This window comes from Peromyscus californicus, unplaced genomic scaffold, assembly GCF_007827085.1.
Source record: "Peromyscus californicus insignis strain IS unplaced genomic scaffold, ASM782708v3 Scaffold_14__1_contigs__length_90479793_seg_2, whole genome shotgun sequence".
Taxonomy (NCBI): Eukaryota; Metazoa; Chordata; class Mammalia; order Rodentia; family Cricetidae; genus Peromyscus; species Peromyscus californicus.
In genome coordinates this window covers 50,818,563-50,844,296 of record NW_026294436.1, presented here as the reverse complement: position 1 = coordinate 50,844,296, position 25,734 = coordinate 50,818,563, and the positions used below count along the sequence as shown (strand labels likewise).

General features: G+C 39.6%; 1 protein-coding gene across 1 annotated transcript; it reads right to left on the bottom strand.

Moving 5' to 3' along the window:
* Positions 1–7,173: 7,173 nt before the first annotated feature.
* Mpc2 (mitochondrial pyruvate carrier 2) lies at positions 7,174–25,659 on the bottom strand. Its single transcript, XM_052737470.1, has 5 exons — positions 25,375–25,659; positions 14,354–14,394; positions 11,155–11,239; positions 9,826–9,937; positions 7,174–7,483 (listed from the first exon to the last, which is right to left on the bottom strand). The coding sequence occupies exons 1-5, from the start codon at positions 25,481–25,483 to the stop codon at positions 7,441–7,443; spliced, it is 390 nt and encodes a 129-aa protein (XP_052593430.1). The 5' UTR covers positions 25,484–25,659; the 3' UTR covers positions 7,174–7,440.
* Positions 25,660–25,734: the final 75 nt, after the last annotated feature.

Here is a 25,734-nt window from a genome sequence, read left to right as displayed (position 1 = left end):
TTCCAGGACGGCCATCATGACACAGAGAAACCCTGTCTCAAAAAACAAAAACAAAAAACCCCAAACAAAGAACCGAACACTTTGGGGATGTTATAACCTACAGAGGAGAGTTGAGTGCATGTGGACGGTCCTTTGTACCCATTGCTTGGCCAATTCTATCGCAGTCAAACAGAGTGTAAGTGTAAGCACTGTGGAAATACAACCAGGAATGAGAACCCCTCCCAAACAAAAGAGCCAGTGAGGATGCAAAGACACCACACACATTTTTTGGATAAATCAGAGTCTACCTTCCACTGTTTTAGGAAAACGTAGCAGTACCAAGACATGAAGGTTGCAAAGAAATCAGGATTAGTCACACCTATTATTTTCCTAATCATCTCTTGTAGGATTTCCTACCGGTTTTTCAGATTAAGCTCAACTTTTCATCAACAATGTAGTCATCTTTAAACAGAAAACAGAAAGATTGAAAGGAATGGTGTCACAAAAACTTGCTTGACCACTCTATCTGGAAACATCTCTTCTGAGCTCTTACTGGTTTTAGTGCCTATAAACCAATAGGTCAATATCCTCTTGGCCTGTTCATATTGTCTCCCTCTGAACTGTAAGCTCCCTTTTCATCGATCACAGTATTAGTCTCTGTTGATTCCATAGCATCTTTCCAGCACCTTCACACGGTTGGCACTCACTACTTGACCAATGAAAAAGGAATGGGAAGCAAATGAACAGGGCAAGCTGGAAATACAGAATACCCAAGGCAAACAGAATGAATGGGTCACATTCAAGCCTGCAGACTTTGAACTAAAAGGCTGGCAGAAACATCAACACTGGACTGGAGCACCACTCTCCTCCGACATCTATTAGCTATGAGACTGGATGGTCTCCCTCTAGCTCTGCTGTTCCCGCATACCTCTGTTCTCCAAGGCTGAGGAAAAGCTTGAGCCTAGATTAGGGACTAGATCTTTCAGGAAGGCAGAGAACAGGAAAGGGGGCTGGTGACATTATTTTGAAGACAGCAGAAGTGCCATGTCTGTCCATAGCTGACCCATCAAATGACAGTTTTGTCAAAAAGCCGTTTTCCAGGCCACACCCTCATCGGAAGTGCATTGTTTCATGTGCACTGACTATGCTTCTGATTGGCTGGGGTCACCTTCCCCTCCCCCGCCACTATCAGTGGCCTACTGCTCTTCAAAGACTGGCTCAATTTCAGGTTCTTATGTCTGGACATGTGAGGCAGTTGGAGAGACTGAAATAACCCCAGAGTTTACACAACTCTTTCTTTGACCATGTGGAGGGTGACTGAATTTAGGCCATAGTTAATAGGTGACTATCATCAAAAGAAAAATCTATTAAGCAAGCACCCAACTTTAGTTAATACAGTAGTTTCACCATATCCTTTCGTTATGCCAACTTTACCACTGATCAACTTCCTTCTGAAAATGTGAATGGAAAATTACAGAAATACTTACTTTGAAATTACAGTTCTTGGTAGCATAATGAAATTTCACAGTGTCCTGTCTGGGACATGAATCAACCTTCTGTCCAGTACATTCACTCTGTATGTATGACTGGCATGGCAGATTAGTCAGCATTTGCCACAATTGTCATCAATTTCTTCCTGAAAAACTTTGTCATAGATGTATGCCCAGCATCTGGTATCATCTGTGGTTTCAGGACTCCACTGGGGTGGATGGGTCTTAGAATAAACCAAGGAGCACTACTGTAGTGATCGCCGTTCGTACCAACGAATTTACTACTTGTGAGTTTTGAGAAATTATACATTCTGTCTGTTTTGAATGGTGAAGTGTGTACTTCTAACTAAATTTACTACAAGATCACTTAAAATCTACTGAGACCCTTTGGGATTTAAGTTTTCTTAATCTAGCGGGACACTGGCAAATTATGTTTAAAGATGTTGTCCTGGTGGTTTTATGTCAACCTGACACAAACTAGAGTCATCAAAGATGCCTCAATTGAGAAAAATGCCTCTATAAGATCGGGCTGTGGGCTAGCCTGTAAGGTATTTTCTTAATTAGTGATTGATGTGGGTGGTCTCAACCCATGGTGGGTGGGGTTTGGACAGGTGGTCCTGAATTTTACAAGAAAGAAAACTGAGCAAACCATGGGAGTAAACCAGTAAGCTGCATCCCTCTATGGCCTCTGCATCAACTCCTGCCTCCAGGTTCTTGCCCTGTCCTGACTTCCTTCAATGATAGACTATGATGTGGAAGTGTTAAGTCAAATATTTTCTTGCCCAACTTTGCTTTTGGTCACGATGTTTCATCACAGCAATAGAAACTGTAACTAGGGTGGTGGCGGCTCACGTCTTTAATCCCAGCACTTGGGAGGCAGAGGCAGAGGCAGGTGTATCTCTGTGAGTTCGAGGCCAGTCTGGTCTATAGAGTGAGTTCCAGGACAGCCAGGACTGTTTTACAGAGAAACCCTGTCTTAAAAAACATAAAAGGAAACCATAACTAAGACAAGGGCACACATTTCACATATTTAAAACTTAAAAAATAAACAAAAACTAACTGAAAATATATGTGAATATTCTCAAAGTCCATTCCAATAGTTAAATTTGTTGTTTCAAATGTAAAAACATGTTTTAAGGGGGGGGTATTAATTATGTTTATGTTATAGAACCCACTCTCAGTGTGAATCCAACAGACTTTTCAGCCGGTGGACGTCAGAGCTTTTCTTCTGTTTTGCTACACAGAGAAGCTCCAGTATTGACTTTTGCTTTAAAGGGAAGATTCTGAGCTTTGAGGTCAATCTTTGTTAACATTTAACCTCTTACTATCATTTTAACAATTAAAAAGAAAAATCTGCTTACTATGGAAAAACAAACAGTATCAAACTGTACCTTGTCTCAGTATTTCCTGGAGATGGATACAAAACCACAGAAAAATTTAAAGGTATATTAAAAAAATTCTTCAATTAAAAAAGGACTCTTGGGCCGGGCGGTGGTGGCGCACGCCTTTAATCCCAGCACTCGGGAGGCAGAGCCAGGCGGATCTCTGTGAGTTTGAGGCCAGCCTGGTCTACAAAATGAGTTCCAGGAAAGGCGCAAAACTACAGAGAAACCCTGTCTCGAAAAACCAAAAAAAAAAAAAAAAAAAAAAAAAAAAAGAAAAGAAAAAAAAAAGGACTCTTAGATTTATCTCCAATGGAACAGCATTTTCTGAACTTTCTTACATTTATTTGGTATATAGCACCATCCAGATGCTGTGCTAAAATGTTATTTTGTTGTTATTTTTTTCAAAACAGGGTTTCTCTGTGTAACATCTCTGTCTGTCCTAGAACTCATTCTGTAGACCAGACTGGCGTTGAACTCACAGAGAGCCGCCTGCCTCTGCCTTTCAAGTGCTGAGATTAAAGGTGTGTGCCACCAATACCCCACAACTAAAATGTTATTTTAACAAATATTTATAATAACCCCATGAACCAGTGCTATTACTTCTTATCTTCAAACTTTTTTTTTTTTTTCGGTTTTTCGAGACAGGGTTTCTCTGTGTAGCTTTGTGCCTTTCCTGGAACTCACTTGGTAGTCCAGGCTGGCCTTGAACTCACAGAGATCCGCCTGCCTCTGCCTCCCGAGTGCTGGGATTAAAGGCATGCGCCACCACCGCCCGGCCTATCTTCAAACTTTTCATCCTGGAGGAAGATATTCACCAGATTTCAGTCAACACGGCAGAGCTGAGTTGAAACTCAAACCCTATCAGGGTTGGTATTGAGAAAACATACTATGAAGCTGTCAAAAAGAACTTGGTAGAAAAACTTGACACAGAACTCAACTACACTGACTTGTGCCATAGTGAAAGTTACTCTTCTGGAGTTCAACATCTACAATGATAGACTTGTAGTAAATAAACTCTTGTAACTCTTTGAGAGTAGTTGTAAGATGAATCACCAGTTTTGTTTTTTGAGACAGTGTTTCATGTAGCTGAGATGAGCTTGAATTTCCAACCTTCCTGCTTCCATCCATCTCCACTCATCTCCGAAAGTTTGAATTACAGGTATGTACTGTCATATCCATTCCTCTTTTTTTTTTTTCCAGCACAATCTTGCCATATTGTTCATGCTGGTCTAGGATTCAAGATTCTCCTGCCTCAGCCTCCCTAGTGTTGGGATTACTGGTGTGCATCACCCACTTCCGGCTTCAATAAAATTTGACAACCAACAGGTGCATTGTTTATTCATGTGACTGTAAATAAGGCTTAGGAGACTCTACACAAGAAACATGATTTCTTTCAGGCTGGCTTCAAACTTAGAAGGCATTCAAGAAACATCTGCTCCTCCCATCTCTATCACAGAGAGGCCAGCTCCCTGGAACTGCTCCAGGGTTAGGAATAGAAGACAAGAGAGTCGCTAGGGATTAGGAAAAAATTCCTTTCTATCTAGAGGCTAGACTTTTTCTATCTGGGGGTATTTAGAAATAAGTTTCTATCTATCTGACTGGTAAAATAAGGAAACACACACACACTTTCTGATGGTAACTTTCTCTTTTACTTCATCTTAAAAATGGTCTCTGACTTTCTGTTGCCACACAGCTACGTATCTTTACATACATACATCTTTTCACATGGCTACACATCTTTTCTCTTCTACATCTCCTTTCTATACAGCTTCATCTTCCTTGCCTCTACAGTTACAAATCCCCACACCGCCACAGCTAAACATCTCTTTTACATAGCTCTCTCACCATACAGCATTTCACAGTTCCTAGGCACAGCTCCTCTACACAGCAGCAGCTCTTTCACACAGCTCTTTCTCACACTCACTCACACACACATACTTCTACATTCTCACATACTCACTCTTTACTCACTTTCACCCACTCACTCCATCACACTTCTCATGCGTCATCTCTCACTCAGCACACACACACACACACACACACACACACACACACACACACACACACACTTCACTCACATTCTGCAGCAGTTCTCACATAGCTCTCGACATAGTTGTCTCTCTCCACACTGCCGCTGCTCCCTCAGAGCCAAACTCTGGATAATTATAAGTTATATTTTTAGGGCCCTACGCATTCTCAAACATAAGTCACATAGTTTCTCTTAGACTAGTAATGTCACATTGACCCATGAATGTAGCTCTAAGTTGGTGAGGGATCCCAGACAGTAAACAACTGGTTGAATCTTGAGCGGTCAGGGTACGTGCAGAAAGAGAACTACTGCAAGGAACTATATCTCAATGTGAACAGCCTGGCCTTGAGATTTAGCAATAAACAACACCTGGGAATTGGTCTTTGTGTATTTTCTGCAGGGGCAGCTAGTGTGTTTTGAATTTGCTCTGAAGTCCAGAATTAGCTGTCTGTGTAAAAGGCTGTCTTTGTGACTGAGAATTTTATGTCAGTCTGAGTAACGTAAAATATCCTAGTATTATTTCTGTACATCAAAATTATATAGCCTAAACAGAAGTCATCTTCCTGAACATCCACAGCTATATGTGTACCCAATAAGTGTAAAACATGCCACCAAAGGGCTGTGGAAAGAACCGCACTGTTCTTATTAGGGAGGCATAGCAGTGGCACTCAAGAAAGTTACGGACAGAAAACAGTCATTCAGTCAACAACCCCACAGCTTTGCCAAGTGGGCCCCCAGCCTGTTAAACACTAGTTGTCACTGCTGTACATTCTCACGGGCCCCCTGCACATCTCTACCTCCCAATGCTGGGATTACGGCTCTGTGGCATCATTATGTGGCTAACATATACGTTTAACTAATTTTTTCCAGTCTGTGCCATACACTTTATGTTTTTCCTAAATGTTTACTCTTGGTAACACATGTATACATGTGGCAAATGCCTAAATTTACTATGCCTTATGAAAAGTAGTAATAACATGATTGTTCAGAAGTTCTTTACTTTTGCCCATATCAAATACTCTAGTCATCTTCTCAAAGACAGATTATGATAAAAGAACAAGTGTTTTGCCTCCATATATGTATGTTACTAAGAGTGTGCAGTGTCTGAAGAGGCTAGAAGGCTATGGATGCCCTGGAACTAGAGTTACAGATGGTTGTGAGTGGCAATGTGCATACTGGGAACTGAACCCAGGTACTCTGCAAGGGCATCAAGTGCTCTTAACTGCTGAGCTAGTTCTTTAATCCTGTTATATAATTTTAAAGGTTCTTTGGTTGGGGTATAGCTCAGTTTTAGAGTGTGTGTTTAGCATGCACAAGTCCTGTATTCAACCTACCAAAAAGGTGTCTCACTTTTTCAAATATTGAAATAACTTGCTTTGCTAACTTATCTGACTACAGTGCTAATGAAGACTAGTTTTCTAATACTTTTAGTTCAGTACTCCAAATTTAAGGCCAAATTAAATTGAATGATCGCCCCCCCCCACACACACACAGGGTTTCTCTGTGTAGCTTTGGCACCTTTCCTGGAACTCGCTCTGTAGCCCAGGCTGGCCTCGAACTCACAGAGATCCACCTGCCTCTGCCTCCCGAGTGCTGGGATTAAAGGCGTGCACCACCACCACCCGGCTGAATGATTATTTTCTAATATGGGGTAATCTATGCCCAGATTCTCCTAGACCCTGGAGACATGTTACAAGTATATATACAGAAAACCTAGTTAGATTGCAAGTACTCTGGGAGGCACTTAATTCACCCAAAGCCACAGCTTATAAATCAAAGAACTAAGGTATAAGTTCAGGTCAGATGGACTCTACAGCCTTTTGTGCTGTATTATTTCAGTTACTGAGGTAATTAAAAATTGAATACTCTTTATGAACCAGGCTCTATGTTAACATTATCTCAATGATAATGAGATAGCACATTTCTGTAATTTTCAGACTTGAAAGACTGAGGCAGGAGAGGAGAGTTTAAAGCTAGCCTGGGCTATATAGCAGTTCCTGCCTTAAACAACCAAATTGTCTCAACTCATCATTACAACAATCCTATTTAAAAATCTCTAGCTGTGAAAGATTTTCAGTTAAAAAAAATCCAAATACTGTAAGGAGAATGTTTGAAGAGTTGAAAGGCGGTTTGCTCGTCCTTCTACTGGCTGCTTCTCACCCCTCCGGACATCACTTCTTCCACTTGTGGCCACTCTACTGTCCTTGATTTAACCCGCTGACGACAGTGCCTGTTTGCTGGAGCGTGTTTGCCCGTATACAATTTAGTCAACTGAAAGAAGAAGCTGGGCTATGTGTGATCAAGTGAGATTTATTATGGACAAGTGGTAGAAAACAAGGCTAGTGCTACCCATAGGTAAGTTCCTGGAGTCATATGTAGAGAGACTGTTATTAAAAGTTTGCTTTATTTTTCTGTGGAGTCAAGTGCTAGTTATTAATTACAGTTAGGTTTCTTTTTCATTCTTTTCAGACGATATCAGAACAGTTAGTATCACCTTATCTATAATTAAATAAACTAGGTTCCAATGTTTCTGTCCACATCTGGATTGTTCAGGTGATCAGGAACTCTTGATTCCTTTAGCTTTGAGTTCTTGATTATATCTATAAAGAAAACAGAAGGACAGATCAAGACCAATAAAAAGGGAATGTGAAGCACATTCCACTTCTTTCTCATTGTCAAATGGCTACATAACTATAAATGTAATCTTCCAAGGAACTTCAGATAGAAACAGGCAGGAGGAAAAGGGACACCTAAAGAGTTCATTTGCCTTCACTGTGTTTCAGATCTCAACTGCCCAAGTTCTAACTGCTTATATGACGTAAGTTTCCTATATAAAAATGTAATTTTTAATTTTAAAGAAAACACACACACGCACACACACACACACACACACACACACACACACACACACACACACACACACATATGATGGGCCGTGGTGGTATACCCCTTTAATCCCAGTAGGTGGATCTCTGAGTTTGAAGTCAACATGGTCTACAGAGGGAGTTCTATCTAGGACAGCTAGGGCTACATAGAGAAATTCTGTCTTGAAAAGCAAAACAATGAAAAAAAACAAACAAAAAATCCAGTGCTGGGGGTTCCAATCCAGGGGTTTACACATGCTAGGCAAGCATTGAACCTCTAAGCCACATCCACTGACCTATTTTCATTATTTAAAACAAAAAATTATTTGTGTGTGTATCTGAGTGTGTGAGTGTATGTGTGGTGGCTTCTAGAGAGACCACAAGACCATTCTAGATTTCCTGGGACTTGGAGTTGTAGGCAATTGTACCTGAAGTGTGTGCTGGGAATCAAATTTCAGTCTCCAGTAAGAACAGTTGGCATGCCTAACAGCTGTGCTATCCTCCAGCCCTCTAGGTTCAACCTCGAATGCCCCATGGCTAATGTGAGTATTTATATAAAATTGGCAAAATGTGATCAACTACAATGTTTCATTTTATACTCACAAAGCATCTAAGAACAAAACCAAGTGGAAATGTGTTCTTGATTGATTACTAGAAGTAAAAAAAAAAAAATACTTTCTCCCACTGATAGACTAATAGGTTATAAACACTTAAAGTTTATGTAAACATAAGTTTCCTCAATTCTCATTAATCCAGAGAAGACTCAACTATAGAGCTAGAGTCTTTCTTCTATATAATCCTTTAGACTTCATTAACTTTTTATTTTTTTGTTTATAACAGCAGAAAATCACATAAGCAATATGAAGCTTACCATACTTCTTAGATTTCTTGAAAAACAGACTTCAAATATTTGATTGTAACACAACTATTTGTCATGACAAATAATATTAACCTTTTTTGTATATGTGTAGTACATACATGTGTGCTTGTGTGTTTGAGACAGAGGTCAGTAACAGGTATTGTCCTCAACTGTTTTCCACCTTTTTTTTTGGAGATGGGGTCTCTCACTGAATCTGAAACTACTAATTTGGGAAGACTGACTGTCCAGTAAGCTACAGGGATCCTCTTATCTCTGCCTCCTCAGCACTAGGATTACAGGTGTGCACCACCAAGCCTGGCTTTCCCCCCACTTCCTTCAAAAAATGAACTACTTTTAACTGTTGATCCATCTTCTCAGGCCCCAGTGGTAACTACTGAGTAAACAGTTTTTAAAAACTTTCCAGTGTTCATGGAATACCTTGCAATGAAACCAGTGACCTCACTCCAAATGTTATTCCTAATACTATCCCTATACATTTAAAGCTCACTTATTACACATGGTTGAAAGCAGGTGATAAAAAGCAGATACTGGAAATTACTTAGTAAATCATGAGTTTTACATGTTGTGATGGTAGTTTGAATGAGGGCTGGCTTTGAGATCTCATTGGTATGCTCCACTTCCTGTTCTCTCCCTGCTTCCTATATGTGGATGAAAATGTGATCAACCAGCTTCCTGTTCCTGTAGCTATGCTTTTCCTAACTATTGCCATGCCTTTCCTACCATCATAGACCCTGTTCTTCTGGAACCATAATCCAAATAAACACGCTCTTCTTTACGTTGCTTTTGGTCATGGTATTTTATCACAGCAACAGAAAATTAATTAATGCAGTTGTCAGAGAGAGGGAGGGAGGAGGAGTGAAGGAGGGAGAGAGAGGGAACCATGAAAAATGAGAACCCACTTAGACAATAAACTGTTGAATCTAAAATCTAGATAACATAAGCTCAGCCACTTTTAACTTATTTGTTGTAACTTACCAGACTTTGATAGAAATGATACATTTCTACTTCATACACAATTTTGTCAATATTATATGTGAATTACAAACACATATGTACACAATCTCTCTCTCTCTCTCTCTCTCACACACACACACACACACACACACACACACACACACACACACATACACGCACACACACACAGAGCCATCTAGGTAGCTTCTGAACCAGTTCTACTACACTTTGGTAGTAGGCTTACCTCCAAATACGAAACAGCTGAGAGGCTCCTGCTGACCCCACAAAGAAATTAACAGCGAACAAACTCCAATTTTTTGGTATAATTACAAGTGAGTACCTTGACCAAATAAACCCTGTTGAAACAAAGCATTTTTTAAGGGCACAGATTTTTCTAGAATAATGTATTTTAATATTAATATTAGAGCAAGGTTAACTATGAATAAGGCTATGACAATAATAACACAAGATGAAGGACAAAGAAATGCGGTACTATGAGTCTTAAAAAAGTACCTTTAAATTGTATTATATAAAATTATATTTATATAATTATTATATATTTCATAAAAATTCTCCTGATATAATTTTCAGTATTATATAAATTCCCAGTTCTTACATTAAAGGGAGACTTTGCTAGGAACCAATGCACATTAATTAACTATACCATCTTCCCACTTATAAAAGTGTGTTTATGTAAAAACCTGAAAAGCAAAACCTCAAGCAGATACTTATTCCCAATAACCTTCCTGCCTAAGCTATCCATAATGCAGTAATTCCCTAGAGATGGATAAGGTATGACAGTAAATATGTATCAGACATTTGCAGAATAAAATCATTAAATGAACATAAAACTAAACAGTTTGGTTGTACACCTAGCCTTTAAAGGCTAAGCCACCTCTTCAGCTAGTATGTGGTTATTGTATAGCAATCTCTTTCAGGATAAAAGGGTCTATCTTGGAAGGAAGTTTGTTAAGATTCAGGATGTTCCTTTTGTTATTGTTGTTGGGAGGGAAACATGGTGGGGGGCTGATCAAAACATATTATATGAATGTATGAAATTCTCAGTATAAACAAATAAAAGACTCAGATTGATCTGAAGAGAAGCTAGTTAAAACTCAAGAAGTAAATTCAAAAGTATCAAGAAGTTCCTAAAACTCACCAGAGGCACCCAGTCCCTCTCTCCAAGTTTATATAAACAGTAAACAGGGCTGAGAGAGCCTTTGTGGTAAGCTAAGCTGCCTGGAAGACATTAGACTAACAGAGCTTGGAAGAAACATTTTCTAACCTGTCAAGCTGCCTGCAGGTTGTGCAGTGAACTTGTGCAATGAGTTCACACTTCCTGGGCTGTCACCCATGCTGGGGCAGGTTTTCAGTGATGCCGCTATCTGAGTAATTTCTGGTCCTCTAAGTAACCTCTCAACCCCTGCTTCTGTAAGCAACTCCAAGAAACTCACTGATTCACCAAGCTGAACTTTGGTGGTATCAGCTCCTTAGCTGTAGTGAGTAGACATTTTCTCATCCCTCCTCAGGAATAGTGTTCTACAACAGTGGAATATGGAAACTTTTAATTTACCTGTAGCCATCAGTACGGTGGATTGAGCTGTGCTGAGTTTCTCTGCAGGTCTGGCCATGTCAGCTAACCCTGCACACACCAATCCCTACAAATACACATTTAAGACATGGGGGTGGGGCATAAGAGGGAGGCATAATCATTTTAAATTTTAAATTAGACATAAAGTGTTTGTGAATTTCCACATGAGAGCTATACTCATAATATTGTCCATAACATTAAAAACTTTCAGAGCATAACAAAAAGCTACAACAAATTCTCCTTCTATGTTTTCTATCAATATTCTTTGTTTTTTTTAAAGAAGTACCAGAAAAGTTACTGATAATTTTAGCTTGTTAGATGATTTTTCCTTATTTTCAAAGGTGCCTTTACCCACTGAGCTCTTACTGCCCCTAGATGATTTTTCTTTAACATTAAAGCACATATGGCCATATACTCCTTGTTGTGTGTTTTTAAAGATTTATTTTTATTTTTATGTGTATGAGCATTTTGCCTGCATATATATGTGTAACATCGGTGTGCAATGCCCATGGAGCCCATACGAGGGCATTGGAACCCCTGATCCTGTAGATGCTGGGAACTGATCTAGGTATCTGTAAGAGCAGCAATGCTCTAGAGCACTGAGCATCTCTCCAGCCCACTCCTATTCCCGCTGTGCTTTCAGTGTCTTTTATAGAGTCCTCCCACACATATCCCAACGTCAGCATCACTCAGAAAGCGTGGTACTAAGCCTGGCTCCTATAGGCTTGTAACCCAAGATATTTGGAGGCTAAGGGAAGGAGGATCACAAGTTTAAGGCCATTCTCAACTACAAAGTGAGTTCAAAGGTCAGCAGAGGTATCTTAATGAAGTCCTATTTCAAAATAAAAACGAGAGCTGAGGATCAAAAGTTCAAGGCAATCTAGGTAATTTAGTGAGACCATGTCTCAAAACAACAGGTAAAAAAGAGGGTGAGGATATAACTCCACGAGAGAGCTTTTGTGCTATCCAGGCATGACAGAGGCCAGAAACAAAAACAAAACAAAACAAAATTTAAAAACCCAAACCAGCTAGGTGGTGGTGGTGGTGGTGCACACCTTTAGTCTCAGCACTTGGGAGGCAGAGGCAGGCGGATCTCTATGAGTTCAAGGTCAGCCTGGTGTACAGAGCGAGTTCCAGGACAGGCACCAAAACTACAGAGAGAAACCTTGTCTTGAAAAACCAACCAACCAACCAACCAACCAAACAAACAAACAAACAAACCAAAAACAACAAACAAAATAATAACAACAACAGCAAAAAACCCAAAACAAAGCATCTGGTAACTTTAAGATTACACCCAACTATGTAACTGCTTCTTGTTATTTAGTTTATGCATTGACTAACACAAAGCACATGAACTGCTGAAATTTAACTTGCACTATAGTAGCATGTTAAGCTGGGGATGCACTTCAGTGTAGTACACCACCTGCCTAGCATATGCAGGCCCTGAGAGCAATTCATACTGCAAATCAATTTAAAAAAAAAAGGAACTATGTCTGTTAAAAGATCTTCAGGAGGCTAAAGGTCCATTATGATGTTTGCAGAGGAGAAAGAAGAAAAACGGGAGACAAATGCTATAGATGATAAGGACTCTGTCCAGCATGTATTGTTCCTGCAACTGACCCCTGTGCCTTGCTCTAAAAGCCCTTTTTAAAAAAATTATGAATCTCTATGTAGAATTGCCTACCTTTCAACTGACCTGACTCCTCTGAGTACTGGGATTAAAGGTGTGTGCTACCATAACCATGCTAAAAACCTTTTCTTATGTCTGAGTCTCTAACAGCAGCACAAAAGCCTCCCCTGTTTTCCAAAGTACCAGTCCTTGAATCAATCTAATGTCCTTTCCACCACATCTTAGCTCCTACAGTGCTGGCTTTCAAGCAGCCAGCAGCCAGACCTGCACCCAGCAACACAATGAGTATTATTCAGCTACAAAACAAAGCAAATTCAAATATGCAGTAAACCGGAGGACACGCTCAGTGAAATAAACATTGCACGATTCCATGGGACTGGAGAGATGGTTCAGCAGTTAAGCGTGCTTGTTTGCTCTTGCAGAGGACCAGAGTTAGGTTCCTAGCACCAATGCTGGGCAGTTCACAGATGCCTCTAACTAACTCCAGCTTCAGGAAATCTGTCACCCTCTTTTGGCCTCCTCAGGTACCAGCAATATGTGCAAATAGTGCACACAGACACAGACATAAATAAATCATTAAAAAAACATTGCATGATTTCACTTCCATGAGGTACCTAGAACAGCCAAATTCATAGAAATTGGCTAACAAATAACAAGTAGAATGCTATTTTAAGAGAAAGAAGCAGTATGTAGGAGTGTGTAATGGTCCTCAAGTCTTCAAGATACAAAGCAGATTGGCTATATGATAATGCACTGAGCACTACCCAGATGTATATTTAAAATACAAAAGCAAAAATGGTTAAGATGGCAATCTTATATGAATTCTGTCATATTAAAAGAATTTACAGACCAGCAGTTTTCAACTTAGAGGACACCAGAATCACCTGCAGAGGTTATTAAAACACAGCTTACTAGGCTCTATCCCTGGAGTTTTTCAGATTGAGTAGACCTGTGATGGGGACTGAAGATCTGCATTAGTCAAAGTTCCAAACAGATCTTTTTCAGTGATTTGCCACAGTCACTAGAATGGATATATATTATAGATGTACATATATGTGTATAGAGTGAAAGTAATAATCTTGGAGCCAAAAGCCATAGACTCTCTTATTTACACCAAATGCTTTTATGTAATATATGGATTAGACAGAGTCATTACTTAGGCTGGCCTCAAATTCTATACATGGCCAGTGGAGAGACTTAAACCCCTTGATCTTCCTATCTCTGCCATCCAAGTACTGGGATAAGAGGCTGTACCACCATATGTAGCTCTGTATGTTTTGTTAAGAAATGTGTATCCAGGGGTTGGGGATTTAGCTCAGTGGTAGAGCACTTGCCTAGCAAGTGTAAGGCCCTGGGTTCGGTCCTCAGCTCCAAAAAGAGAAAAAAAAAAAGAAAAAAGAAATGTGTATCCAGAGGCCCTTTCTGATAAACAGAGTTCAGATAAACTAAGGTAGCTAGTATATCCTTCATAAGATTTATCTCAAATTAGTAAATTTCTATTAAGAAATTAATTATTTTAAGTAACTCCTGTTAAAACTTAAGACTTACCCATTTCATTATTGGAGCCCAGAAAAAAACTGTTCTGGGGCCTGAAAAATAAAAGAAAGAAAAAATTCAGAAGTAATCAAATATAATATATGTATTCCTTTATCAGCTAATACCAAATTCTACTCTGCTTTCTATACACTTTATATTAACATTTAGAAAGGTACAAAAACACTGTAATATCAATCTTTCATGTGTCTTTCTGATATTATTGCCCACTACTAGTATTTATCACATTAAAAATAAGCTAAGGTGAGCCAGGTGTTATGGCACAGTCTTTTTTAATCCCAACACTCAGGAGGCATAGGCAGGCTCATCTCTGAGGAGGAGGCTAGATGAGTCTACAGAGCTAGTTGCAGAATAACCACCCCAGCAGTTAAGAGCACATGCTTTTCCCAGAGGACCTACGTTCAGTTCAGTGGCTCACAACCACCTGCAACTCCTGCTCCAGGGGATCTTATGTCCTCCTGTGACCTCTGCAGGCACTGTACTCTTGTATAAATACTCTACACTGACATACACATATATACATAAATAAAAATAAATCTTAAAAGAATAATGGAGATGGTTCTGGACATCTTTCCCAGTGCTTTGCTTTGAACAAGGAACTTAATTTTAGTTTAGTCACAGACAATCTTTAGAGGAAATAGCAAATCATAAAATTTTAGTAACGTAAGCTTTAATAAGGTTCATTCAATTTATTAACAATTGCAGCCATAAATGACAATTCATTGTATGCACCCTATTAAAAGTTCTTGTAAAAATTCTGTATATTCTATTTTATTTAATATATTTCAACATATATATATTATATATTATTTTACATACACATATACACACCCTTTAACATCTGTTTTTTGAGACAGAATCTCAAAAGTTCCTTAGTAGCAAGGTTCTCATTTTAGTCAGTCTGGTATGTCCCTGCTTTAAAATGTTTTTTTGTTTGTTTGTTGGTTGGTTTGTTTGTTTTTCGAGACACAGTTTCTCTTGTGTAGCTTTGGAGCCTGTCCTGGAACTCACTCTGTAGCCCAGGGTGGCCTTGAACTCACAGAGATTCACCTGCCTCTGCCTCCCAGTGTGGGAGTGCTGGGATTAAGGGCGTGAGCCACCACCACACCTAAAATGTTAAATAAATATCTGAAGTATCTGAAATGAATTTTGATCTGGGTGAGGTGACTCATACCTATAATCTCACCACTTGAGAGGCTGAAGTAGGAGTATTGCTGTGAGTTCATGGCTAGCCTGGGCTACACAGAAAGAGCCTTTCTCAAAAACAAAGAAAGAAAAGAATTGTTTTTCTTAGATAGATAACCTAGAATATGAGAAGCATGACTTCCAGAGCTGGGAGGAAACTCAGAGAAGCTGTAAGATGCATTCAAGCCGAGCATCCAGTGAGCCCCACAGACAAACAATTCTTTTTACCTCCAGAGTACACTGTGAGGTGAGAGACAGATTTTGTCAGGGGAATTTAAAATGTAACTGTTGGACCCCAAAGTTTAGGGTCTCAAGTGGGCGCCCCAAGAACCCAGACTCCAGTCCAGTTGATGCAACAGCATGAGGAATTTATTGGCTTCTGTACAGAAGGGCAAACTCTGCTCGTAAGAGCAAGAGCCGCCTCTTACTGCAGCCCCATAAGGGCTTTTAAGGGAAAAACCCATAAAACCCACAAGATTACAATTCCCATACAATTTCATGACCTGATCACAGGGTGATCACAGAGGGGGTACAGTTACATAAACCTCAAGGGGGGGTATCAGGGTGGGAGTGGAGCTTACATACAGGTCACGGTGGTCCTTCCTGGAACACCTGCAACTATCCCAGTCACAGTTGAGCACATCTCTTAACAGAAATCTTTTTACATTGTTATATTGTTACAGGGGTGATTGAGTAGTGGCTGAGTCAGGTGGCCCTGGGAACTAGATTTTTAGTTTCTCATTTCCTGGTGCTTGAAGTTTCTCTCTTCCTGAGGCTTGGGGGTGTAAGCCTGAAGGGCTAGAGTCTTTCAGTAACTAAACCTGCCAAGTTTAGAACATATCAGAATACTCAATGTTATATATATGCTTATATAAATGTGATCAACAAAATACATTTCCTTCTTTTTTCTCTTTTTGAGACATGTTCTTGCTAAACTGTAGCTCAGGCTGGCCTGGAACTAGTGGTGAGATTGTACAGGCATGTCCCACTATTCCTGGAATCCTTATATCATTATGTAAACATTATGCAATTTAATATAAGTGATTTATAAAAGCAAATTCAAGAAGGTTAAAAACTCTGATTATGCCCATGTCCATTACTACTGCCTTAATAGTTTACTGAACTTTGCAACCATAATTCCTTTTTCTTTTTTTTTTGAGACAGGGTTTCTCTGTGTAGTTTTGGTGCCTGTCCTGGATCTCGCTCTGTAGCCCAGGCTGGCCTTGAACTCACAGAGATCCGCCTGCCTCTGCCTCCGAGTGCTGGGATTAAAGGTGGTGCGACTCGATGCAACCATAATCTTTAAGACAGGGTCTTACTATGTAGAGCTGGTTAGCCTGGAATTTGTTATATTGACCAGGCTAGCTTTGAACTCACAGAGATCCATCAGCTCCTTTGAAGCTATAGTTACAGGAAGCTGTAAGCTGTTTGATGTGGGTACTAAGAACAGATTTCAGGTTCTCCAGAAGAGCAGCAAGTGCTCTTAACTGCTGAACCATCTTTCCAGCACTCAATAATTTTTATTATCAAATATTCTCACAATATAATCCAATTTTATATGAATTTGGTACTTACATGCTGAGGAATGAAGGTAAAAAAACATTCAAAATCTCTTTCTGTAATTAAATCATTATATTTCTATAAGAGCTTTGCACTTTGTATGTACAGTAAAATGTAATTTATAACATAAAGCAGTCTTATATCTGAGTAAGGTTTTTCAAGAAGTATTTTCTGGCATTAGAAACACTTTAGATTAGATTCATTATGGATTTGATTTGATTTATATGAGTGATTTACTCACATGTATGTCCTAGGGCACTACTTGTGTGCCTGGTGCCCTAGGAGGTCATAAGAGGGTGTTGGATTCCTGGAACTGGAGTTTCAGACAGTTGTGAGCCACTGTGTGGGTGCTGGGAATTGAAACTGGTTCCTCTAGAAGAGCAGCCAGTGCTCTTAACAGATTTTTTTCTACTCAATTATAAGCATCAAAACTTAGAACCTTTTGATAGTTTTAATTCTCCCAGCAACCATTTCAACACTGTCTACAAATTTGTTCTAAAACCTACAATATAGAGTAGGTGAAGGTGTATGGAAAAAATGTAAAAATAATTTAATATGAGATACCTGGGAAAATGAAGCTTAGCATTATAACTGTACTCACAAAGACCTGATCTCTGCTGCGATCTTCTAGTGTTTGGAGACTTATTCTGAAAATGATATCCTAAGACTTCGATTGCAGTATAAACAACCACCATGTGTGGTGTGAAGTCTTCTGTTTGAGTCTCAGCACCACACAAAAAAAGTCATACCAGACTTACCAATATCTAAATCCCTTTACTTTCATCCCTCAAAATCTTGTTTTAGGCTTCAGGTTATCACGTAAGCCTTCTTTAACATCTCCAGATTAAGCTAAATGCTCCTTTGAACACCCGAAGCAGCTCATATAGTCTATTGTCTTCCACACTGGGCTGAACTAGGTCCAGTATAGAAGCTTATCAAGATAGTCAAACTTTGTTTGACCAAGAGTGGCCTTGGCATTGCTTTATTCTCAAGGTCAGAATTTGTTGTTTTCTCATCTCCAGGGGCACAGGCTTCCTTCATGATAACTTCACTAGACTTTTACTACCAAAAAGTTACTCAACTCTTAGACTATGATGTCCATCCTAAGCTCTGAATACAGATTCCTGTCATTCCATTTAGAGTGAGCTGGGGAGGAGGTTACAGTCATCATGCCAAGGTCACTTTCCTTTGTCATACATGGAAGCCCTGGATCATAGGCTGTATCAGTTTCTTAATTTGGTTTTTATTACTGCTTGAAACTTGTTTTCCTCACTCAGGGAAGTGTACCTTCTCAGTCTCTGGGTTAAACGGGTGTCCATATTTACTTTGAATACTTTTGGATTCTCCCAGCCTCCACCATCTCAACACTGTTTATTCTGTTGTCGTCCTCAAATTGTTTTCTAAGTAAGGTCCCTAGATTCTAGCTTCTCTGAAAGTTTAATGGTTGAACATTTGGGTTAATGAACAGTAAAGCTTTCCAGTAGGTTTACCTAGTAACTAATTTACTCAAATGCTCCAAGCTAGATAACAGTTTAAAAATATAACTGTACAAATGCCTACAGAACCAAACCAACCAACCAAAAAACAAAACAAAACAAAAAAATCAAAACAACCAACCAACCCTTCACTCAAAAAAAATCTTCAAACATAAAATTAAGTGCCCAGGATTTTGGCACAAGAAAGGTATTTTAACTAGTGGAAAAAATTAGATTTATTTAATATTTTAAGTGTTTTGCCTGTATGTATGTATGTGTATCATATTCAAACCTAGTGTCCGTGGGGGTCAGAAGAGGGTGTCAGATCCCCGAAAATGGAGTTACATATGGCTATGAGCTACCATCTGGGTATGGGGAACCAAACATAGTTGCTTTGTAAGAGTTGCAAATGCTCTTAACTGCTGAGCCATCTCTCCAACAATTAGTGATAGCTTTAAATAATGAAAACAAACTTTAAATGAGTTTAATAACTTTAAGTACTAAACAGAAAAGTATCAGTAGCACATATGTAAGACTTTCTAAATTGGTTTTTTTTGAGATGGTATGGGGTTTGGGGACTGTTTCACTGTGTAGCCCAAAATGACTTGGAAGTTCCCAGGTAGCCCAGGCTGACCCTGAATTCACTGCTTTCTTCTGGCCTTAGTCTCCCAAGGAATAGGATTACAGATATGACCCACCACTCCCAAAACAAGGTGGCTTGCTTTTGTTTTTTTTACTTTGCTTTTAAATTGTTAAAAAGAAAAGGAGGGCTGGGTGTGGTCATATACACCTTTAATTCCAGCATTCAGAAAGTAGAAATAGGTAGATTTTGTGAACTTGAAGGCCTTCCTGGTCTGTTCTAGACTATCAAGGACTTCATAGTGAGACCCTGTCTCTTGGGGGAGGGGGTGCACCAACCAATATAACCATAAACATTTCAAAGAAAACTTAGTTTGCTCTTTCATTTGATCTCAACTAATTTGTTTTATCTTTAAAGTATATAGCAAACAAATGCAGATATTGTGTGAAATTCAGACATAGAAGCTGTCACTAGATCTAAACAAAGTTTTAGTGAGACAAAAAACAGGGTTATGTTATATACAACTATAGTTAGTCTCACAAGAAAACATAAAAATAAGTGATAATTATCTCTAATGTGATTATAATACCTTAATATCAGGATAATCAGAAGTATAAATAACAGTAGTTATTAATGTTTATTTTTTAATGAAATAACTAAGTGGAAAATGAATTTAAGAAATTTCAATTTAGAGCTCAACAAAAAAAGAAAGCCATTATTAGAGAGAAATGTACACTCTTTTTAGACAAGGAATTAACTAACAATTCACCTTTTTTTCCTTAAGACTACTCTCAAAAGTAGGAAAGGCCTCAATAATTGATAATTTAGAAACACCAGACAGTATTCTATATATATTTAAAATTTTCTACTTAAGGATAATGGAAATATAGCAAATAGCACAATAGTTTTTTCTTTTCTTTTTTTTTATTACTCATCACATTTATTTAATGTGTTTGTGGGAGTGGCACATGCACTAGGCATGCACATAAAGGTCAGAGGACAACCTTTGAGAGCCAGTTTTGTCCTGCTATGTGGGTCCCAGGGGTCAAACTCAGGCTGTTAGGTGCCTTTACCTGCAGAGCCATCCTGCCCAGTTCCTGTTTTTTGTTTTTGTTTTCTTGGAGCAGGTCTCATCATATAGTTCAAGGTATCTTGGACCAAACTGCTCAGTCCAGGCTGGTCTTGAACCTGAGGTGATCTTCCTGCCTCAGTCTCCATGGGTTGCAGGTTGGCATACCTTCCCCCTTTTCTTTCTTTTTTGGCTTTTCTGGGACAGGACCTCACCATGTAGCTTTGAACTCCCAGAGATCTGCCTGCCTCTTCCTCCTGAGTACTGGGCTTACAGGCGTGCACAACCACCACGGATAGGTTGATGTACTTTTATAAACCAAATTTTATTTCCCAATTTCTTTGGCTGTGAGGAGTTATCAATGGATAAATCAATTCTATCCAGAACATAGGCTATATGTATGTATGATTCTTTCTATGGGGGCGGGGGGTGGGGTGGGTGGGAGAGGGAAACTTCCTTCTTGGAAAAGCTCATGCACACATAAATTAACAAACAATGAACTGGTATTCACTGTGTCCAAAGCGAAGAATCAGCTTTCTTATTGAATGCTGGAAGGTCACAAAGAAGGTCACTACCTCTTCTCATTCCTTTCATACCATTCTCTATCACCACCTTCCTTTTCTCCACTTTCTAAACTCTCATCCTATTTATCTCCTGAGTGCTGAGAGTACAATGACTTTCTGGGCTTGTCTGAGATCTGTTCATTCATTCTTTATGTGTAGCTCTCAGTTGGCAGAGGCAGGAGGATCAGTTTAAGGTCAGCTTTGGCTCAGCTACATAGCAAGGCCAAACTGGCCTACATGAGATTCTGCCTCAAAAAAAAAAAAAACAAAAACAAAAAACCAACCCAAAAAACAAAAACAAAACAAAAAACAAACAAAAACAAAACAAAACCCAAAAGCGCTCTGTGTGTGTGTGTGTATGTACATGCATATATACAGTACAGAACTGTTACCTACGGCTGCCTTAGCACTCAGCAGCATATCAGAACTTCTCTGAGTTTAGTATGCACTGATTAACTGTGCACGTCTTTTACTTTTCAACACCTTTCTTAGTTCCATATACTATGCAAGTCCACCTGCTTGATACCACGTGGCCAACTACCCACACACATCCTTAGGATGTGGAGGTTAGTATCTGACACCATTACTGATTGACAAAACCATTTTTATCTGTGCTAAACCTGGTTCTGACTTAACACTAAGAACATGATTATTAATACTGATGTTTCATTTATGCCCCTCTTGGTATGATACACCCTATTTTATAGTTCACAAATTTTAAAAAAGTATGCTTTTTAAATTAGTAATGTTTTTGTCCCCAGGTGTATTCAACCATGTTCCATTATTACAATGAAATTCCTAAGGCGAGTGCTTGATAATAACTTTCTGGGGCTGGGGAGATGGCTCAGTGGTTAAAGGTACTTGTTGCTTTCAGAGAGGATGGGATTTGGTTCCCAGAACCCATTCCAGTCCAGAGAGGCAAATCCAATGACCTCTTCTGACCTACTTGGGCACCAGGCATACACGTGGCACACAGACACACACATAAAAAGTGACTAAGTCTTAAAAAAAAAAAGAACTTTCTTTTGGCTCATGATTATAATGATGTCAGGTCTAAGGCCTTTTAGTGATGGCCTTTTGTTGACAGAGTCCTGAGGAAGGCAGAACATTCTACTCAGCAAGAGAGGAAAAGGCTGTGTCAGGTATGTGTATGGTCTCTGTCCCAAAGTTACTAGGACTCAATCATAGGCACTTCACCCTAAGGAATTTATCTCATTCTAATTACTCCTCAAATGTTCCACCTCCAGTAAATTTCCAGTTACTTAATGCCTCACAATGAGGATTAAATCTCAATATAGAAGGAGTTGAAGGACATTCAAACCACATCAACAACTAAGCTGTTAAGTAAACATTGTGAAACATAACTTCAAAGTTATGCTCTGACAAGTGCCTAGAGCACAGTTATACAACTGACTTGTTTGGAGCCGTGTGCTTTATATACAGCTAGCTAGATGGTGGACTAAGTGATATCCCCCCTTATGTGAGTTGAGGAACTTGTCTAGGAATCACATTTAGTCATAGTCTGTTATTTTTCTACAGAGACAGATCATTCTGTGTCATAGCACATGATATATATAAGCAGACAGATGACAAAGGCCTCAAAATTCTGGGCCACACAGCATTCTATAATATTTATCTATATAAAATATGTTCTTGTTGCCTCTCTAGAAGTAGTTGTCAGGGACAAAAATAAATCTAAAAATGTATAACAAGCAATATATATTTTCCAACTGTTAATATTCTAACCTTCCATAACATTTTAAAAAGAAAGAACTCTTATATATGAATGTAGTCTAATGCTTAGAAGGTGATTCAATTACAAATACTAATGTACAGTGGTATTCAAAGGGATTATTTTCATTCTGGGTAATGAATAGAACAATAATCAGTGTTTTCTTAGATATTTTTTTCCCCCTCTTTGGTTTTTCGAGACAGGAGTTCTCAGTGTAGCTCTGGCCATCCTGAACTAACTCTGTTTAACACTAGTGAGCCAACAGTCATATTTTTCATGCTTATTCATTTCTATATTGCTGTGCTTACAACTTTTCAATCACAAATAAGTTTCTAGTGATAGGCATATTTATGTATTATTCAAAAAATTTAATTGCTAGAGCTGTAGTTGGGTTCCATTTCCAGTACCACATAAATAAGGAACACTGTACATGTCTGTAACCTTAGCACTGGGTGTAGAGATAGAGGGTGGAGACAAGCAGATCCCTGGAGCTCATTGACAAGCCATCCTAGGTGAACTGATGAGATCCAGGTTCAGTGAAAGACTTACACTTTCTAGTAAGGTGTCTGGTCCCAGTGGAACATACCTTTAATCCCAGCATTTGGGAAGCAGAGGCGGGAAGAGTTCTGGTGAGTTTTAGAACAGCCAGAAGGTAGTAAGATCTAGTCTTTTTTTTTTTTTTTTTCTCTTCTTTTTCAAGACAGGGGTTTTCTGTGTCACAACCTCTGGAACTAAAGTCACAGAGATCTTCCCGTCTCTGCCTCCTGAGTGCTGGGATTAAAGGAGTGTGCCACCGGACCTGGAGTTCTAGTTTAGAAAAATAAGACTATAGCTACACAGCAAGTTCAAGGGCAACCTGAAATAGAAGGGACATTGTCACAAAAACAAACAAACAAACAATAACAACAACTGCCCAAAACCTTTATTTGGAAGAGAACATTTGTTCTGATTTGAAAAACTAATACTTTGCTACATGTCTTACAGATATTACATCATTTAATTTTCACAAGGATTCTTAATTTTAAGATTTCTAAGATTTGGGGAATTCTTTAAGGCCAAGGTCATATAGTCAAGACTCAGCGCACCTCTGACTGTCTTCTAAGTCTGTGTTCCCTGTATTACACGTAAAACAGAAGTAACCCAGACTTCCGGGTGAAATGCACAAAGCACTCTTCATTCTGCAGTTTAAGTACTATAAACAATAAGTACAGGTGGCTAAAAGCCAGGGCCTTAGAAAAGATCAACAAAGGACTACCTTCCAATTCCCTGTTAGTTTAGGTACTTTAAAACTTCTGCTCATCACTGTCCTCATGCCATGCCCCAAACACAAAGCTGGAGGGGAAGAATTGTCACAGAACTCAGTTTCTTTGTAACACCATGATCGTTACACAAACTATCCAACTCTCATCTCCTGAAAAATCTCTGCCATAAAACATAGCAAAATAAAAAATGTAAAAACTAAAAGGCAACTCCACAAACTTCATCAATAAAGTTCCTTAAAAATAAGCTTTTTTTTGGTGGGGGGGAGGTTGGAGGGTAGGGAGGAGGGAAGAGAGGGGGATCTGTGGTTGATATGAAAAAGAATAAAAAATTCTTTAATAAAAATAAATGATATTGAAACTCAAAAAACAAGCTTTATAAGGGTTTTTATATTGCTGTAATGCTATTGAGTGTTAAGCTAAAGTCTATGCAGAAGTATACACCATTCTTTTATCAAACTGAACACCAGATTTAGCAACCAGCCCAAATTCCAGAGAGCTGCTTCAGCTCTTGGCAAAACCAAACCTTTCTAATACCAACTGCAGAATACGGATTTATCTATGTAAAGGCAAAACCCACCTTTTTGTTAGTAACTCAATTTTTTCTACTGAGAATAAATTTTCCTGTTCATAATCTTATGCTTGAAAGACTTCATAATATAATCAAACTTTAGTCCCCAACCAAACAAGTATTATCAATTCCCATTTTGTATTAGAAATAACCTAATTGATCGCTTCTCGGCCTTTTGGCTAAGATCAAGTGTAGAAATAACCTAATTGTAGAATGATAATAAATACCTAGAGGGACAGGGGTCTTCCAGTTTCTTAAAGAATTGTTATTTTCAACTACAAGCATACTTATCCAGCACAAGTGACAGCTAACGTCCCCAAAGAATCAAGCATGTATGTTATTTTTGATTTTCACACTGAATATATTTTACAAGAATTAGGACTAGGACAAAGGTGTAGAATTCTGCCCAAGGTCACACCTTGGTAAGTGGTGGAGCAGAATTATATTCCTATCTGCCCACATAAAAAAGGCTCAGATAGAACCTGGTCAGTGATTGCGTAATGACTGGTTTATACTGGATCTCTGGAGCCAGGAGTGACATTGACCGGGAAGGGGAGTGGGGGACAGTCCAATTTTGGGAAAGGCTCCCTCAGCAGGCCTCTGCCAACAGGAGCTGAAGTATGACCTTTACTCCAAACCCTCTGCTGAGATCAGACACCTATTCAGCTTTCTCACGTGCGTTAAAAATCCACGGAGGGAAAAGGGGAGTCGAATAGTGGCCCAAGACCCCTTCCTGGCAGAAGTTAAGGTTCAAGTCTGGAGGCCAGGTCGGGGCTTGAGCAGTGCTTAAAAGGCCGAAGGCAACCCAAGTCAACAGCGGCACCGGGTGGAGATACTCGGCTTTGGGAAGAGACAGCAAAATGAGACAAAGTGAAGGATTAGGAGAATTGATGGAGTCCCTTCAGGTGACGAGCCTGGGACTCTGAGATTCCTGCAGTAACTAAACTGTCACTGGGCCTCTAATGTCCCAATTTTGGCAGGAGAGGGACGACCTCGGTGCGAGCCGTTCAGGATTCATTACCTGCCGGGTGGTTGTATAGCGGCCTCAATTTCTCTGGCAGCAACATCTCCACTTTATCCATGAGTCGGTGGTAGGTGGCCCGCAGGCCTCGGGCGCCGGCAGCTGCCATCTCGGCGGCGTAGGGATCGACGGCAGCTAGGTGGGAGAGCCGCTGTGTCCTCGTTCCTGGCTGACAACGAAGGGCGGCCCCGTCACTTTCTCTCCACCGCGCTAAGGGTCCGCCTCTGCCCTAAGGCGCCCTTCCCCCGGCTCTGCCAGCTCCGGGTGAAGCACCTAGAGGCCCTGTCCGGCGAAGGCTGAGAGGGCGGAGCCTCAGCAAAAGCCCGCCCCAGCCCGCCTCCTGACAGAGGGCGGGGGAGA

Coding starts and splice junctions, on each gene's coding strand:
- Mpc2 (XM_052737470.1), bottom strand. CDS start 25,483: ATGGCAGCTGCCGGCGCCCGAGGCCTGCGGGCCACCTACCACCGACTC. Junction 14,395..25,374: donor GCTATACAACCACCCGGCAG/GTAATGAATCCT, acceptor TTTATTTTTCAG/GCCCCAGAACAGTTTTTTTC. Junction 7,484..9,825: donor CAGCTGTTTCGTATTTGGAG/GTAAGCCTACTA, acceptor TTTTCTTTATAG/ATATAATCAAGAACTCAAAG.